Source organism: Xyrauchen texanus, chromosome 15 (genome assembly GCF_025860055.1).
Source record: "Xyrauchen texanus isolate HMW12.3.18 chromosome 15, RBS_HiC_50CHRs, whole genome shotgun sequence".
Taxonomy (NCBI): Eukaryota; Metazoa; Chordata; class Actinopteri; order Cypriniformes; family Catostomidae; genus Xyrauchen; species Xyrauchen texanus.
The window spans coordinates 43,953,185-43,969,948 of NC_068290.1; the positions used below are offsets into that span (position 1 = coordinate 43,953,185).

Consider the following 16,764-nt stretch of genomic DNA (forward strand, 5'->3'; position numbering starts at 1 on the left):
AGAAAGGTCTATGATTAGTTCAGTAATGATGTCCGTCATTTAAATCCTGTTCTGTGTGAATTTGTTCAGTTTCTAGCTAAAAAGCTTTAGGCTTATGATTCACATTGCGTGCATTCATGTTACATGCATTTATTGCATCACTTTAATCTCAATGATTGAGCATCAATACATCTGAAACTCTGTCTTACTAAATTCATTATTATTTCTAAAATTATATTCTGTAATAGTTAATACATTTTGGCGCCTCAACAAGGTTACAAACAACTTTCATGTTTGTTAGCATTTCCACATTATTTTCATGTTGATAAGACAAACTCTGGACATACTGGCCAAAGTGATCAGCACATTAGGACTGGACAGCTCCCGTACGAAGCACTTAAGTTCTACTTTATAACGAGCGATCTATGTGCTGGTTTGGGAAACAGGCGTTACTCCATCGTAAAATATTGAGTGACGTAGGTTAAGATGATCGTTAAAGTTTAGTTTGCAATGTTATCGGGAAACCCAGTCTCTGTCTATTTTGATTCACTAAAAATTATCGTTTCATAAGACTCATTGAAATTTTGGTGCATCCCTACTAAATGTGCTTCTTCTAAATTAACTGGTTTTGTTCAAGTCAATAATATCATTTAACATCTTGATCAGCCTGAATAAATTGGGTACGGTTAAATAAACAAAACTAATTGTAAGAGTACGATCAGGTTGAAATCACTCCTAATGCTAACAATTTGTAGGTTACCATTCATTTTAACAATATCAAACAGGCACAGGACATGTCATTTAACAAAGCAATGAAAATAAACCGATCATTTATTCAACTACATCAACATTATTCTCTGCTTTGGAAAGGTTCATCCAATAACTTCAATAACCTGCTCTTTACAACAGGAATTACATCATGTTTAAATTCACTCTAGAGTCACTCAAGCTTCTGTCACTGGATTCTGACACAAGATTTGAAAACTGATCACAAATCTGTTTACAAAGGGCAGTTAAAGTCTTGTTAGAGTCACAGGATCAACAATATTTCTTCAGAGAGCTCTTCACATCTCAGCTAATTTTACCACGCTCAACTAATGTCAGAAAATAGTGGTGTTTCTTATGTTGATATAAGATTTAAGTGTGCTGCATGTTTCTATGTAATAATTATCGGTAACACTTTATTTTAGGGATCAGAAATTAGACGTAATGACAAATAACTGGACGTGTAAGGGAAAGTTATGGACTTCTTTAGAATTATAAGTTATTTATTAAGCTTTTGTTTGCTGATTACTTACCCTTTCCTAATAGCATCTTTAGAACTGTTAACTGTTATGACTTGCGTGGGACAGGTGGAGGCAGACGAGTGGTTAGGAACCAAGTGCGGTTTTATTGGATAAGAACAAAAAATAAACACACTCAGGAACAAAGTAAAAGGTCCACGATGGGAAAAGGAAACTAAAGTACAGGCTGGAACACAGGAGGAGTGCAGAAGTGACTGGGCAACGCACATCCGCGGAGGGTAGGGTAAACCTGAAACGACAGAAGGGTAACCTCGGACGAACAGACAAACTGGCAGGGAACACGAACAGAGAGAGAGTCATAAACGACATAAGCGAAAACATGAAACGTCAACGCATGACAACGGGAAGGGAAAACAGCGGGGTTTAAATAAAGAGACACGGTAATGACAAAATGATGGACAGGTGCGGACAATAACACGCAGACAGTGCCGGAAACGACGGGAAGAAGGGAAGTGTAGTTTTCACAGAGAAAGTGGAACACGGGCGGACAACAAGGAAGACATGACAGGGAGCGTGAACGGTAAAACAGAAAACACGGGCGGACAACAAGGGAGCATGACACGGAAAGTGACTAGTGACGGGTGAAACAGAAAACACGGGGCAGACGACACGAAACACGGTGCAGACAACACGAAACACGGTGCAGGTGAGCGAGACCGTGACAGTTAACAATGAACTTATTAGGTAAAAACATAAGATACCAAGTATCTTAGTAGCTAGTAAGGTGCACGATACATCCTTTATATGTTCTCATTGCACGGTGTGAGTGTGCAGCTTATAGGGATAAAATAAATAAAGGCAGAGTCTTCTGTTGCTTAGTGTCAATAGAAAAACAGTAACTCATTTGCACTAAGTGCAAATAGTGTTAATTGCCATTTGCACCACTAATTAAATTCTACCATACAGTATAGGGGCATCGCAGCAGTGCGTTTATTGTGTATATTTAGAGTCCCACAGACAGCCTTCAGCAACTCCTACTCCTGCACCTAACCTTAACCTTCCCTGCTGTGTTGAAATACTATACGCATTCTACATGTATTTCATCCTTAAAAGCTGCACAGTCACACAGAGTACTGAGAACCTATCATTTACATCATAGCAGCTATGATTTATTTTTTGTGAATAAATTAATTGTTATGACAAAAACAAATGTAAAGGGTCTATAAAGCAAGAATAAGAAATCAGCCATGCAATAAAGGCTTAATAAATACATTATAATGCCAAACTAGTCCATAACTAGTCACTTACAAATGTAATTATTAGGACTATCGATTTAAAACGTTAATTCAGAGCGATTAATTATATAAAAAATTACGTGTTAAAAGGAATTAACTTAATTAATCATGTCCCCTGACTGTAATAAGGAATATTACTTCCATCTGAACAATTCAAGCTTGAATTGAACCACCTGTTTTCTCCAGGGGGCAGTAAGCGCAACTCACTGTATAGGCAACATGCAATTTATACAGACAGAAAACAAACCACAATTACCGAGAGCAGACAACGCAAGATGAGAACACGTTCTTGTGTACAAACACAGCTTGATGGAGTGCAAACCTGTAAGCGTCACAATGGCTTAAAAACCTAGAGAGGTGGCAATCTTTATTGCTGCTAAGGTTTAAAACAGTCCCATATTAGCTAATCTGTCCTGTATTTCATCATTATTGGTTTCCTTTCGAAATGCCCTGTGAAGGCAACATTTAAGCTGTTTGGAACGCAGTACATTTCTTCTCGATGAAACAACCTGTCGCACACATTGAATGACGAAAAAACATGTAAAAATCCCATCTGACCATTCTGAAATGCATAATGAAAAATCAGATTTTTTTTATCAGATTCCAAACCACCTACGAATGTTTTTGTCCTGTTCAGACGACAAAAACCTAAACATATTGAGTCAGATATGCAAAAAAATCTGATTCTTTCTGCCTATGTGAACAAAGTCTGAGTTTCAAACTTGACACAGTGACCTAAAAACGGTATGTTTATGACGCAATGCAAATGAGATGCTCCAAAAGCATCCGTCTGATGCAGGTGTATATTTTATTTATAATTATTTATTCTTTATATATTGAATTATTGTTATTTTATATTTGCTTTATGTGTGATGATATTTAATATTTATGTGTGATGAATTACATTTAATTAATTACTTGACATACCATGTAAATAATTTGATTACATTTGTTTATTTTAATCGATTGACAGCCCTAGTAATTATTAGTTATTAGTAATTACTGTCTAATTTATGATCCCTAAAATATAGTGGTACCTAATTCTCATTTCCACCTGTTTGGATGCACCTAATTGGTGGTGAATGAACTGTCCCAGAGTGAAAGTAGCATTTCTGCAGTGTTAAACAGCACACAGGAGTTCAACATCTATTAATTTAATGTTATTATGAGAAACATTCCCTCTTTTATCTCTCAGTATTGACAGACGTCTGATGAGACATCATGTGTTGGAATGAGTGTGTAAGTGTCATGTGTGACTCACTGGGGCAGCTGAGGGCTTCTTTTGCAGTGATGCTCTTGTTGCAGGCGGAGCAGAGGGTGGTGGCTGACACTGTGAGCGAGGTGAACAGGTGACCGTTACTGTAACGTACCTCACGTTCCTTTGTCTCTTTCTCCCGTGCCTTCAGTCGCTCCTTCTCTTTGTTCTGCACATACATATTAAAGGAAGAAAATCAGTTGAGAAATAAAACTAATTATAATAACGATGATTTCTATATTAAAAATACTATTTCATTTGACAGGGATCCATAAAATATTGACTGATACCCTGAGTTAAGGTATCTGAATTAGTATTGGACCAGTAAAAAAAAAAAAAAGGGAAACTGGTGCATGCCATAAGATGAACTACTTGTTTTCAGTCATTTTTGTAACGGTCAAGGGCATAGATTTGGCTTGAACATTGGGGGAGGTTGCAGCTTAAAACATTCACATGTTTTTTATAAATAATAGGGGGGTTTACTTGCTTGTTTTGATTTTGATTGTTGAAGATGTTTCTAAAAGAAGATGGTTATTTATATCTTCAGCTTTAGTGTGTCAATAGGAAAAATACATTTTAGACTTTATTACTTTTGCAAATAGAAAAGATCTAACCCCTGCAACAGATGTCATGGCTCCCACAAAGCCCCCCACTGAACATTGAGTCAGTCTGAGATTACTTAAAGAGACAGAAGCAATTGAGACTGAATACATAGATGAACTGTGACAAAGCAAATAAACTGTGTTTGAAAGATGGATTTAGCTTATTTTATGTTTACTGGACTTTTATGACGTTAATTGATAAATTATATTTATGGCATTATTTTTAAGACATTTTTCACAAGTGCCTAAAACTTTTGCACAGTACTGTATCCAATGATGAGCAAAAACATTATGACCACTCATAACATTGGAATAACATTTATCATCTCCTAACAATGCCACATGTCAAGGTCTGGGTAGATTTAGACAGTAAATGAAAAATCAGTTCTCATAGTCAGCATGTTGAATGCAGGAGAAATGGGCAGGAGTAAAGACCTGAGCGACTTTGACAAGTGCCAAATTATGTCCACACTACTTTGTCAGAGCACCTCTGAAACGGAAAGGCTTGTGGGGTGCTACCTGTCACTGTCAGCAGTGGTGAGTACCAAGGACAGTGTCCGAGGAGGGACAAACCACAATCTGGCAACAGGGTGTTTTACGGCCAAGGCTTATCGATGAGCGAGGGCAACGAAGACTTTCTCTTCGGGTCCAAATCAACATCCATCCATCCATCCATCCATCCATCCATCCATCTATCTATCTATCTATCTATCTACACTGTATATATTAATACTTTAATATTTAATAGTGAGGATATTTCAATTTTCATGTCTGATAACAATGATGGCCCTTAAAAAAACTTTAAAAAGTCTATTTAGATCCAGCTACCAATGCCCAAAACAGACTGTAAACGTAAATATATAATATATATAAAGAAAATATTGATTTAAATTAGTGCTGTCGGAATTAACGTGTTAAACACATGCGATAAATAAAAATGTTTAACACATACATTTTTCTTAACCGTGATTAACGCGTTTACAGTTAATACAGCATTAACACTTGTTGGGAGTGCGGAACCTTTGCGATGTGTCTGCCCGAATCATTACACTGACACACAAACCACAAAAGCGCTTCCCTGTCAGTGATAAAATTATTGAGAATGGAGCTCTATAATGCTCAATTGATGTACAAAACAAGCCTAGATTGAACTTGTGATAGAAATCAAGTACTTTCAGAAACTCTTAACGATCACTCGGCAACGCTGAACACTGGTGTTGACGCTTGGACGCAAATCATGAACGACTCTTCAGGATTGCTGTAGGAAAGCGGATAGCCACAGTCTTCCAGCAGATCAATTTGTGGAGGATGAGAGTATAAGAGATTTAATGCCCATTGCAATGAATACTAAACATATGGGGACTAAAGTAATCTTTACACAGCAAAGGTGACACAGAAGCTGCATCTGATGTGGCAATTAGGTGTATTTTCACAGAGCAGGAATAAATTATTTTACACAGCAGTTAAAAATGCATAAATGTTATGAGATTCATATTTTTTACGTAAAATTATGAGATATATAGAGAATATTGAAATATGAAATGAATTAAAATATGAATGAATACTTAACCTATGGTGACTAAATCATTCAATAAGTCAACCTCAAATGTTAAAATTTAGATGAATTGGGGATATTTTAGTGCATTCCTGATTTTATACTGTGAAAGGCTTTGTTTGGAAAATATTAATAAAGCAATATTGTAACATATTGCTTTGTTTTCTTTCCTAAGATGGAAATAAATGCATTTTGACAGGAAAATAAGCATATATATATATATATATATATACATTAGAGATGCACCGATTGCAATTTTCTTGGCCGATTTGGATTTCCGATTTTTTGCAAGTGTGACCTGCCGATACCTATTTTTTCCGATTCCGATTTTCTTTCTAAGAACTATTATTGACCACATATACAAACAATATCTACCTTTCTTCAATGCTAAATTTTATTTTCATAATAAAATAAATTATTAAACATTACAATTTCCCCCAAACTGCACTAAGTTACAGGATCTTCTCTCACTTAAACAACTCTCAAAATAAAGTGCTCTGACTGGAAAGAGGTAGAAATAACAATTAACTGCAAATGAGTTGCTTTATATACAGTGAGGAAAATAAGTATTTGAACACCCTGCTATTTTGCAAGTTCTCCCACTTAGAAATCATGGAGGGGTCTGAAATTGTCATCGTAGGTGCATGTCCACTGTGAGAGACATAATCTAAAAAAAAAAATCCAGAAATCACAATATATGATTTTTTAACTATTTATTTGTATGATACAGCTGCAAATAGGTATTTGAACACCTGTCTATCAGCTAGAATTCTGACCCTCAAAGACCTGTTAGTCTGCCTTTAAAATGTCCACCTCCACTCCATTTATTATCCTAAATTAGATGCACCTGTTTGAGGTCGTTATCTGCATAAAGACACCTGTCCACCCCATACAATCAGTAAGAATCCAACTACTAACATGGCCAAGACCAAAGAGCTGTCCAAAGACACTAGAGACAAAATTGTACACCTCCACAAGGCTGGAAAGGGCTACGGGGAAATTGCCAAGCAGCTTGGTGAAAAAAGGTCCACTGTTGGAGCAATCATTAGAAAATGGAAGAAGCTAAACATGACTGTCAATCTCCCTCGGACTGGGGCTCCATGCAAGATCTCACCTTGTGGGGTCTCAATGATTCTAAGAAAGGTGAGAAATCAGCCCAGAACTACACGGGAGGAGCTGGTCAATGACCTGAAAAGAGCTGGGACCACCGTTTCCAAGGTTACTGTTGGTAATACACTAAGACGTCATTGTTTGAAATCATGCATGGCACGGAAGGTTCCCCTGCTTAAACCAGCACATGTCAAGGCCCGTCTTAAGTTTGCCAATGACCATTTGGATGATCCAGAGGAGCCATGGGAGAAAGTCATGTGGTCAGATGAGACCAAAATAGAACTTTTTGGTCATAATTCCACTAACCGTGTTTGGAGGAAGAAGAATGATGAGTACCATCCCAAGAACACCATCCCTACTGTGAAGCATGGGGGTGGTAGCATCATGCTTTGGGGGTGTTTTTCTGCACATGGGACAGGGCTGACTGCACTGTATTAAGGAGAGGATGACCGGGGCCATGTATGGCGAGATTTTGGGGAACAACATCCTTCCCTCAGTTAGAGCATTGAAGATGGGTCGAGGCTGGGTCTTCCAACATGACAATGACCCGAAGCAGACAGCCAGGATAACCAAGGAGTGGCTCTGTAAGAAGCATATCAAGGTTCTGGCGTGGCCTAGCCAGTCTCCAGACCTAAACCCAATAGAGAATCTTTGGAAGGAGCTCAAACTCAGTGTTTCTCAGCGACAGCCCAGAAACCTGACTGATCTAGAGAAGATCTGTGTGGAGGAGTGGGCCAAAATCCCTCCTGCAGTGTGTGCAAACCTGGTGAAAAACTACAGGAAACGTTTGACCTCTGTAATTGCAAACAAAGTCTACTGTACCAAATATTAACATTGATTTTCTCAGGTGTTCAAATACTTATTTGCAGCTGTATCATACAAATAAATAGTTAAAAAATCATACATTGTGATTTCTGGATTTGTTTTTTTAGATTATGTCTCTCACAGTGGACATGCACCTACGATGACAATTTCAGACCCCTCCATGATTTCTAAGTGGGAGAACTTGCAAAATAGCAGGGTGTTCAAATACTTATTTTCCTCACTGTAACAGATGTCATTTTCCACTATTTTTTATAAATGGACCTTTTCCTCTTTCTTACTCATCTAACAAAACAATTCCATAGATCTGAAAAACTGAAGTGTCCAATATGCTCAACCTACGTTAGATGTACAAATATCAGTTGTAAAACTGAGCACTGCTTCGGGAACGGCTTGCATACCTGTCAACACTCCCGTTTTTCCCGGGAGTCTCCCGTTTTGTTATTTCTCCCAAAAAAACTCCCGTAATTTGTATGGCCCAAACCACGTTATATGAATAATCACATCAATATATTATTCCAAGGTGGTCCAGTTGCCAGATCTTGAATGAAACGCATCCTACTCACACAATCAACACATCATACACATTACAAATCATTTATGACCACAATCTGGCAACCTACAACCCATTTGCGCTGTTGATATCTGCGCAGGCAGTAGACGCAGGATGTTAAATCAAGCATCACTGGTAGATGGGAGGAGAAGACTCAGCTGGTGCTCCGGTGATAAAAACAAAATATACATGTACATTTAACAACAGCTGGATGGAAGAAATTAATTTCATATCCCGAAGTCATATCCTTTTGCAATGTGTGTCGCACTGATTTTAATATCGGACACGGTGGGAAAAATTACGTTAAATCACAACGGCACAATTTCTATAGTATTTAGCCTGCCTCTGCCATCCAGCACCCCCCTTTCCCTCTCCCGGATTTGTGTACCCAAATGTTGACAGATACTTAGGTGTCACACTTAGATACTCAGTGTGCTTAGGGTCATTGTCTTGTTGGAAGGTGAACCTTCAGCCCAGTCTGAGGTCCAGAGCACTCTGGAGAAGGTTTTCATCCAGGATATCCCTGTACTTGGCCACATTCATCTTTCCCTCGATTGCAACCCTGCAGCTGAAAAACACCCCCACAGCATGATGCTGCCACCACCATGCTTCACTGTTGAGACTGTATTGGACAGGTGATGAGCAGTGCCTGGTTTTCTCCACACATACCGCTTAGAATTAAGGCCAAAAAGTTCTATCTTGGTCTCATCAGACCAGATAACCTCATTTATCACCATCTTGGAGTCCTTCGGGTGTTTTTTAGCAAACTCCATGCGGGCTTTCATGTGTCTTGCACTGAGGAGAGGCTTCCGTCGGGCCACTCTGCCATAAAGCCCCGACTGGTGGATGGCTGCAGTGATGGTTGACTTACTACAACTTTCTCCCATCTCCCGACTGCATCTCTGGAGCTCAGCCACAGTGATCTTTGGGTTCTTCTTTACCTCTCTCACCAAGGCTCTTCTCCACCGATAGCTCAGTTTGGCCGGACGGCCAGCTCTAGGAAGGGTTCGTAGTAATGGTCGTCCCAAACGTCTTCCATTTAAGGATTATGGAGGCCACTGTGCTCTTATGAACCTTAAGGGCAGCAGACATTTTTTTGTAACCTTGGCCAGATCTGTGCCTTGCCACAATTCTGTCTCTGAGCTCTTCAGGCAGTTCCTTTGACCTCATGATTCTCATTTGCTCTGACATGCACTGTGAGCTGTAAGGTCTTATATAGACAGGTGTGTGGCTTTCCTAATCAATTCCAATCAGTATAATCAAACACAGCTGGACTCAATTGAAGGTGTAGAACCACCTCAAGGATGATCAGAAGAAATGGACAGCACAGAGTTAAATATATGAGTGTCACAGCAAAGGGTCTGAATACTAGGACCATGTGATATTTCAGTTTTTCTTTTATAATAAATGTGCAAAAATGTCAACAATTCTGTGTTTTTCTGTCAATATGGGGTACTGTGTGTACAATAATGAGGAAAAAAAATGACCTTAAATGATTTTAGCAAATGGCTGCAATATAACAAAGAGTGAAAAATTTAAGGGGGTCTGAATACTTTCCGTACCCACTATATATATATATATATATATATATATATATATATATATATATATATATATATATATATATATATAGAAAGAGAGAGAGCAGAGAGAGAGAGAGAGAATAAGAGACAGAGAGAGAGAGAGTGTAAAAAACTGTGATTAATCATGATTAACTTAAAAAAATATATTAATCACAATTAAGCATTTTAATACTGAGAGACATAATTTATGTAACGAAGACTCAGGCAGGTTGGGATCCATCAGCAGTTTAATGATAAACACTCAGTAGTTGTACAGGCAATGGTCAAGCACAGGTAAACAGGTATGTAGAAGCAGGCAGAATCAGAGTAATGGCAGGGTTCCGACAAGGGGAAGACTCTGCCACGGGGCGGTGCAGCCCCTGGCTTGAGTTCGATGGCGCAGTCGCTGGGGCGGTGAGGCGGAAGTAGTGACGCCTTGGCCTTGCTGAAAGCCTCACTCAAGTCAGCGTATGCTGGGGGTATCAGGGAGGAGGCGCTAGACCCCCTTAAGATGTTGGTGGCCCCCACCGTGGTAGGTAGAACAGGTTTCAGACATTTCGCCGAGCAGTCAGGACCCCACTGCGTGATTTGACTGTCCCGCCATGAAATTTGTGGTTCGTGTAATCGGAGCCAGGGAAGACCAAGAATTACTGGGTTATGGGGGGAGTGAAGGACATAGAAGCGCGTGGTCTCAGTGTGTAATACACCCACCTGCAGGAGAATGTCGGTGGTGGTGTAACACACTCGGCCGGAACCCAGGGGGCGACCATCTAGTGCTGCCACTGTCAAAGAAGGAGAGCAAGCCGTCAGGGGAATGTGGTGCTGTTTACAGAAATTTTCGTCAATGAAGTTGCCCGCCGCTCCTGAATCAATCATAGCATGCGTGCCGGCACTGGACGATAGGTAAGTGAGCTTAACGGGTACTTCGAGGCAGGTTCTAGACTGAGTAGAGGAAATTAACAGACTCACCCCGGACCGTTGTGGTGGTGATGGCCGTGTTGGGCAGCTGGCGCGTTGATGTCCAGCTTGGCCACAGTATAGGCAGAGGCGATTGGAGAAACGGCGTTCTCTTTCTTCTGGAGAGATGTGGGTTCGGTCGACCTGCATGGGCTCCGATGTATCGTGATGTTGGTGTCCCATAGGGAAAGGTGTGGACCGCCGGGCTGGGGACCACCGAGCTGGACGTCTGGAGCAGATGAGGCTGTCAATGCAGATCGGCAATGAGACAAATTGATCTAGTAAGAGTCCCTCATCTTGACAGGCCAGCTCGGATTGGAGTTCCGCGTTCAGACCCTGCCGGAAGAGGAGTTTGTGAGTGGATTCCAGCCAACCGGTTTGAGCGGCGAGGGTGCGAAAGGAGAGTGCGTAATCCGCCGCCATGCGACTTCCCTGTCGGAGAGCCAGAAGCTGCTCGCCTGCGTTCTTGCTGCCCTCAGGGTGATCAAAGACGTCAATCAAACCCTGCCTGAAGGAGTCAAAGGAAAACTGGGCGAACCCCTGGTTGGTCCAGACCGCGGTAGCCCAGTCGAGGGCTCTCCCTGTGAGCACGGAGCTCATAAAGAGAATTTTACTCTCATCAGTGGGATACAGTGCCGGTTGTTGCGAGAGGAAAACCGAGCACTGCATGAAGAATCCCTTACATCTTGACGGTGTGCCATCAAACTTCTCGGGTAGCGCAAGTCGTGGGCCGGTGGAGGCTAGGAAGTGCGGGGCAATCGCGGCAGCCGCGCTGGCTTGAGGTATTGCGGGCGCCGGTATGGGAGCAGGCTGGGGCTGCGTCTGCATGGAGCGCATCATCTCCTCTACTGCTGAGGTAAGTCGAGCGAGCTGGTGTTGTTGTGCTGACAACTGATTCGCTTGGGCCGTGAGTTCCTCCGCAATGCGGGAAATTACCGCTGGATCGGTGTTAGGCGAAGTCTTCTGTAACGAAGACTCAGGCAGGTTGGGATCCATCAGCAGTTTAATGATAAACACTCATACAGTCATACAGGCAATGGTCAAGCACAGGTAAACAGGTATGTAGAAGCAGGCAGAATCAGAGTAATGGCAGGCAGAAGATCAGGGCAGGCAGCAAACACTCGATAAACTAGAACAGGCAATACTAATACAGGGCAGGCGGCAAACAAACGAGGTACAGAGACGAAGCTGGGTTGATACATGATAGACAGAACTGGAAACAGGATAAACACTTGGAATTGTAGCCGGAGCAAAACAAGACTTCGCAATGAAGGGGTAAACAGACATGATTTAAATAGGGAAGAGGCAACAAGGAACAGCTGTAGCATAATCAGACCTAGGTATGTGGGCTTATGGGAAATGCAGTCTTTACGGTCAATACTCCGGTGTATCAGATCTCCGGTGGCTGAAGGGGGAGGTGCCTTCACCAGTGTTTGTGACAATTTAACAATCCTGATATCAGTTCTTAAAATCGTAAGATTGATATTTAACTTTTCCTTTAAAGTTTACTGTACAGTTTATTTTTGTGTTGATAATGACATCTTTTAAATAAATAGCTGAAAAATTGAACAGCATATTTTGGGCCTTGTAATAATTGAAAAGCATACTTTGGGCCCTATTGTTAATTTTTTTCCATTCATATTTTTGTAATGTACCAAGTTACATTACCAAGTTAGACCCTGTATAATCAAAAGCTTAGCTGAGAGAGACACATCAATCAGAATCAAATCATATCGAAATCTGAATCAAATCAAAATGTAATCAAATCGGTAACTCTCTATCGATACCCAGCCCTAATGACACTGCTCTAGAACAGAGCCATGTTAAAGGGGTCATGTCATCAGGAATCAAATATTTCATATCATATACAGTATTATGATATTTTGTCATATAAGAGGACATTGTTCTATAAAAACATACTGTAAGTTTCAGAAACTCAAAGCGTTCTCTCCAGCCAAAAAGTGCATTTATTGTGTATTTATCCACAAAAACATCTCATTTCAAAATTGGCCACAAAGTTATGTCACAACGTGGTGTTAATAGTCCTGCCTCCACAACATACGTAATCGGTATGTTAAAAGAGAGAGCGGTAGAGGTACTCCAACTCTGAAAGTGATACTACTGTTGTCGTTTACTTTTTTGTTTAACAACGATGATGAGTAAAACCCCCAGAAGCAGTTGTTTTCCTAGTTGTGGAAACACATAGCATTCCAAACCAAGTGTTTAAGACAAAGGCCCAGAGACAATGTGGAAATAGGTAATGTAATACAACATACTATATTATAAGTGACCCTCAAGGAAAATGATAAAATAAAATAAAAATGCATGACATGACCTCTTTAATGTTCCTTCCTCACTAACTGTTTATTCATGAGGGTGGTGTTGCTTAATGGTTACAGATCGGGTGGCTTTTGCTGCAGGGTTGAATTCTGATCAGGGGGATCCTTGTACCATTGTGTAATAAGCTAGACTATTAACACTTGTTACTACAAACAGACAGTTAAATCATGCCTGGAGTTCTTTAGAAGCCCTGTGTCCAATCGAACAGCTTTACTTCTCTTAAAATGGAACACACAGATGATAAATTACTGCTAAACAAAGCCTTCAACAGCCAATTAAAATGGACACCTCATTTATCTGCACTTCTTCAATTAATTTGGGATGGATTTCAAAGACACTTATTCATTAATCTTACAAATCAATCACTATCCTCTAGTTCTCTTACGAGAGGTTCTCTCGTATTGCGTAAGCTAGCTTACGCTATGGGAAAGATTCATCTTTTTTGAGATATTGAAGCCCAAAAATTATCCTTAATTTTGTATCATTTGTCAACGCAGTGCAGCAACTGCAGACCTTGAGCGGGCTAGCTAGCGAGCTCATTGGTTGCTCTGCGGCAACTGCTGCAGCCTATAGACGAACTTGGGCGAACTCGCGTCCAATGAGAGGCGTCCGCGCGCTTACTGCATCAAAGCCCGCCAAAATGGGCGCGGCTAGAGTGCATATAAGCGTAGTTCGTAGGCTGGAACCCTGATTTTCATCTCTTCAGCGAAGCTCTTCGCATCTCTGAACTGAAAGCCGCATCGCCATTCGAGGGGCATCTAGCAAGCTTGGACAGCACTCGAAGAAGCCGGCCGTCTTCGCCACCTTCAGCCATCCTGCGAGCTACGCCATCCGGCGAAGTATCCTTTTTTAGAGCAAGCTAGTTCTTAACGAACTTCACAAAAGAGTAACGAGTGTCTTTTTTAAGATGCCTCGCACCACTTGCGCTTCATGCCGCGCCCCTCTCAGTGCCGGAGACCGCCATATCATCTGCGCTCTCTGCCTGGGACTGGGGCATGCAGAGCTCGCCCTCGCTGAAGGCGGATGCGACCTCTGCAAGGAGCTTCCGACGTCGACCCTGCGGGCTCGACTCGAAGCGCTCAGAACCGAAGCCGCCCGCCGCCTTACGTTCGCCCAGCGCAGGAAAAGCGCCCGCTCCCAAAGGCTGCCAGAACCGGTGATAGAAGCGACTGCCTCGCCGGAGCCTCCCCCTCGAGCATCGCTCTCACCCTCCAAGCCCCCCCGGGACGCACAGTTGCCGCCCAGCGGCCACACTGCGGCCATCTCGGAGGACGAGGCGGAGGATAAGGGCTGTTCCATCATGGCTTCGGACAGCGAGGAGTGGTCAGGATCCCACGCCTCCTCCTCGGCCCAGGAATCCAGCAGGACCCGCGCCGGAGTCGAAGGGGAACTAACACGCCTCCTCACACAGGCCGTCGACCGCCTCGGGCTCGAGTGGTCACCACCCCCTGAGCAGGCTCCCAACAGACTCGACGGCTGCTTTCTTCAGAGCTGTCGCCGCGCAACACCCGCGGCCCGGGCCACTCCCTTCCTGCCGGAACTCCACACTGAGATGGCAAAGTCGTGGAACGCGCCTTCTCGGCCACGATCCGTTCCCACGTCTCCACCCCTCTCGCTTTGGTGGACGGCGCCACCGAGAAGGGCTACTCCTCCATCCCCCCGGTCGAGGATTCGGTAGCAGCACACCTTTGCCCGCCCTCTGCGAGATGGCGGTCTAAGCCAGTGCTCCCGTCTAAGGCCTGCAGAGCGACTTCCGCCTATGTTGGCCGCGCCTATTCGCCGCCCGGCCAAGCCGCATCTGCTCTGCACTCCATGGCCGTCTTACAGATCCTCCAAGCGGACCTTCTTCGGGAGTGGGATGAGAAAGGCAGGCACCCAGAGGCTGTTACAGATCTAAGAAGCGCGACGGACCTCGCCCTTCGCGCCACCAATGCTGCAGCCCAAGCTCTAGGGAAGTGCATGGCCTCGCTGACTGTGACCGAGAGACACCTGTGGCTAACGCTAGCCGACATGGGAGAAGCAGAGCGCTCCACGTTCCTCAACGCACCGCTCTCTCCGACCGGTCTCTTCGGCTTCGCATTGACTGGCATTGTTGACCGCTTTTCAGAAGTCCAGAAAGCCACCCAAGCCATGAACCTCTTCCTGCCGCGTCGCGCTAGCTCCTCTGCAGGCCGCCCACGTGACCAGCCTCCTGCACGAGCCTCTTCACAGCGCCCAGCTCAACAAAGTCAGACTTCTCAGCGTCGACAGGGCGGCCGCCCTCGATCGTGCTCAGACAGCCGCCGCAGACCGCCGCCCCCCCGCGGGCCTCGGCCTAAGGTTGCGCTGAAACCTGAGCAACCGAAGTCCTCCTAGCCTTGTTGAAAAAATGACGGCTCAGTCCCGCCACGGCCGGACCACCGTCAAAGCTTCGCCCCTGTCAGTCCCCTCTCTCAGGCTACTACAGTGGTGGATTCAGCAGCCAACAAGCCGGTGATACTGCCCGCTTGCCTGCACTCAAACGCCGTTTTCACGGCGACCCAAAGAAATCTTGTAAAGAGCAAACATGCCTTATGTGTAGAAAATGTGCCCACAATCCAGTGTTCACCCCTACACACAAGCATTACACTTCCCGTGTTCCTATCAGAGCTCACTCACATAAAGCGGACACAGCCCACTCGAGTGTTAGAGTCAATAAACGCGCCCACGAATCCGTGCGCGCGCCCCTTCTCTGGCCGCTCTGTCACACGACCAGCCTTATGTGTAGAAAATGTGCCCACAATCCAGTGTTCACCTCTACACACAAGCATTACACTTCCCGTGTCCCGATCAGAGCCCACTCACATAAAGCGGACACAGCCCGCTCGAGTCAATAAACGCGCTGACAAATACGTGCACGCGCCCATTCTCTGCCCGCTCTGTCACACGGCCAGCAAACACTTCTCTGTATGTAAGTCCCGTGCCTGTGACTATGCTCGCGCATCACTTAACAGATGTGACTCTTTCCCCATTCACCTCAATCGGGAAGTCACTCACAGAACAGCGTGTCCCTGCTGTCTGCGAGCAGTCATGCATAAGCACAGTAAGCGCGCTCACACATTCTGTTCAGCGCACTGTGTGCAGCAATCAGGGCGATTTGGCCATTCACCCTCTAGCGTTACGCTTCAAAGCGTGGGAAGCTATCCCAGGGATATCCAAATGGGTGTTAAGCACAATAAAACAGGGCTATTTGCTACAGTTCGATCGCCGCCCTCCTCGCTTCAGAGCGCGTCTCGAAACTATTGTGAACACGGAAGCAGCCTGCATGCTTCGTTCAGAAATAGCAAACCTTCTGTGCAAAAGGGCCATAGAGAGAGTGCCACCTTCGCTGAGCGAGTCGGGGTTTTACAGCCGTTATTTTCTTGTTCCCAAGAAAGACGGCGGCCTCAGACCAATATTAGATCTCAAGGGTTTGAACAAGGTGCTTGCAAAAAGACCGTTCAAAATGCTTACAATCAGGAAACTCCTCGCG

General features: G+C 43.6%; 1 protein-coding gene across 1 annotated transcript in view; it reads right to left on the reverse strand.

The window, feature by feature from the left end:
- Positions 1-16,764, reverse strand: part of LOC127655876 (rho guanine nucleotide exchange factor 2-like) — a 143,815-nt gene that overhangs the window by 93,139 nt on the left and 33,912 nt on the right. Inside the window, exon 2 of the mRNA XM_052143906.1 lies at positions 3,780-3,942. Within this exon, the coding sequence (XP_051999866.1) occupies positions 3,780-3,942 (163 nt within the window). The remainder of the gene's footprint in view (positions 1-3,779; positions 3,943-16,764) is intronic.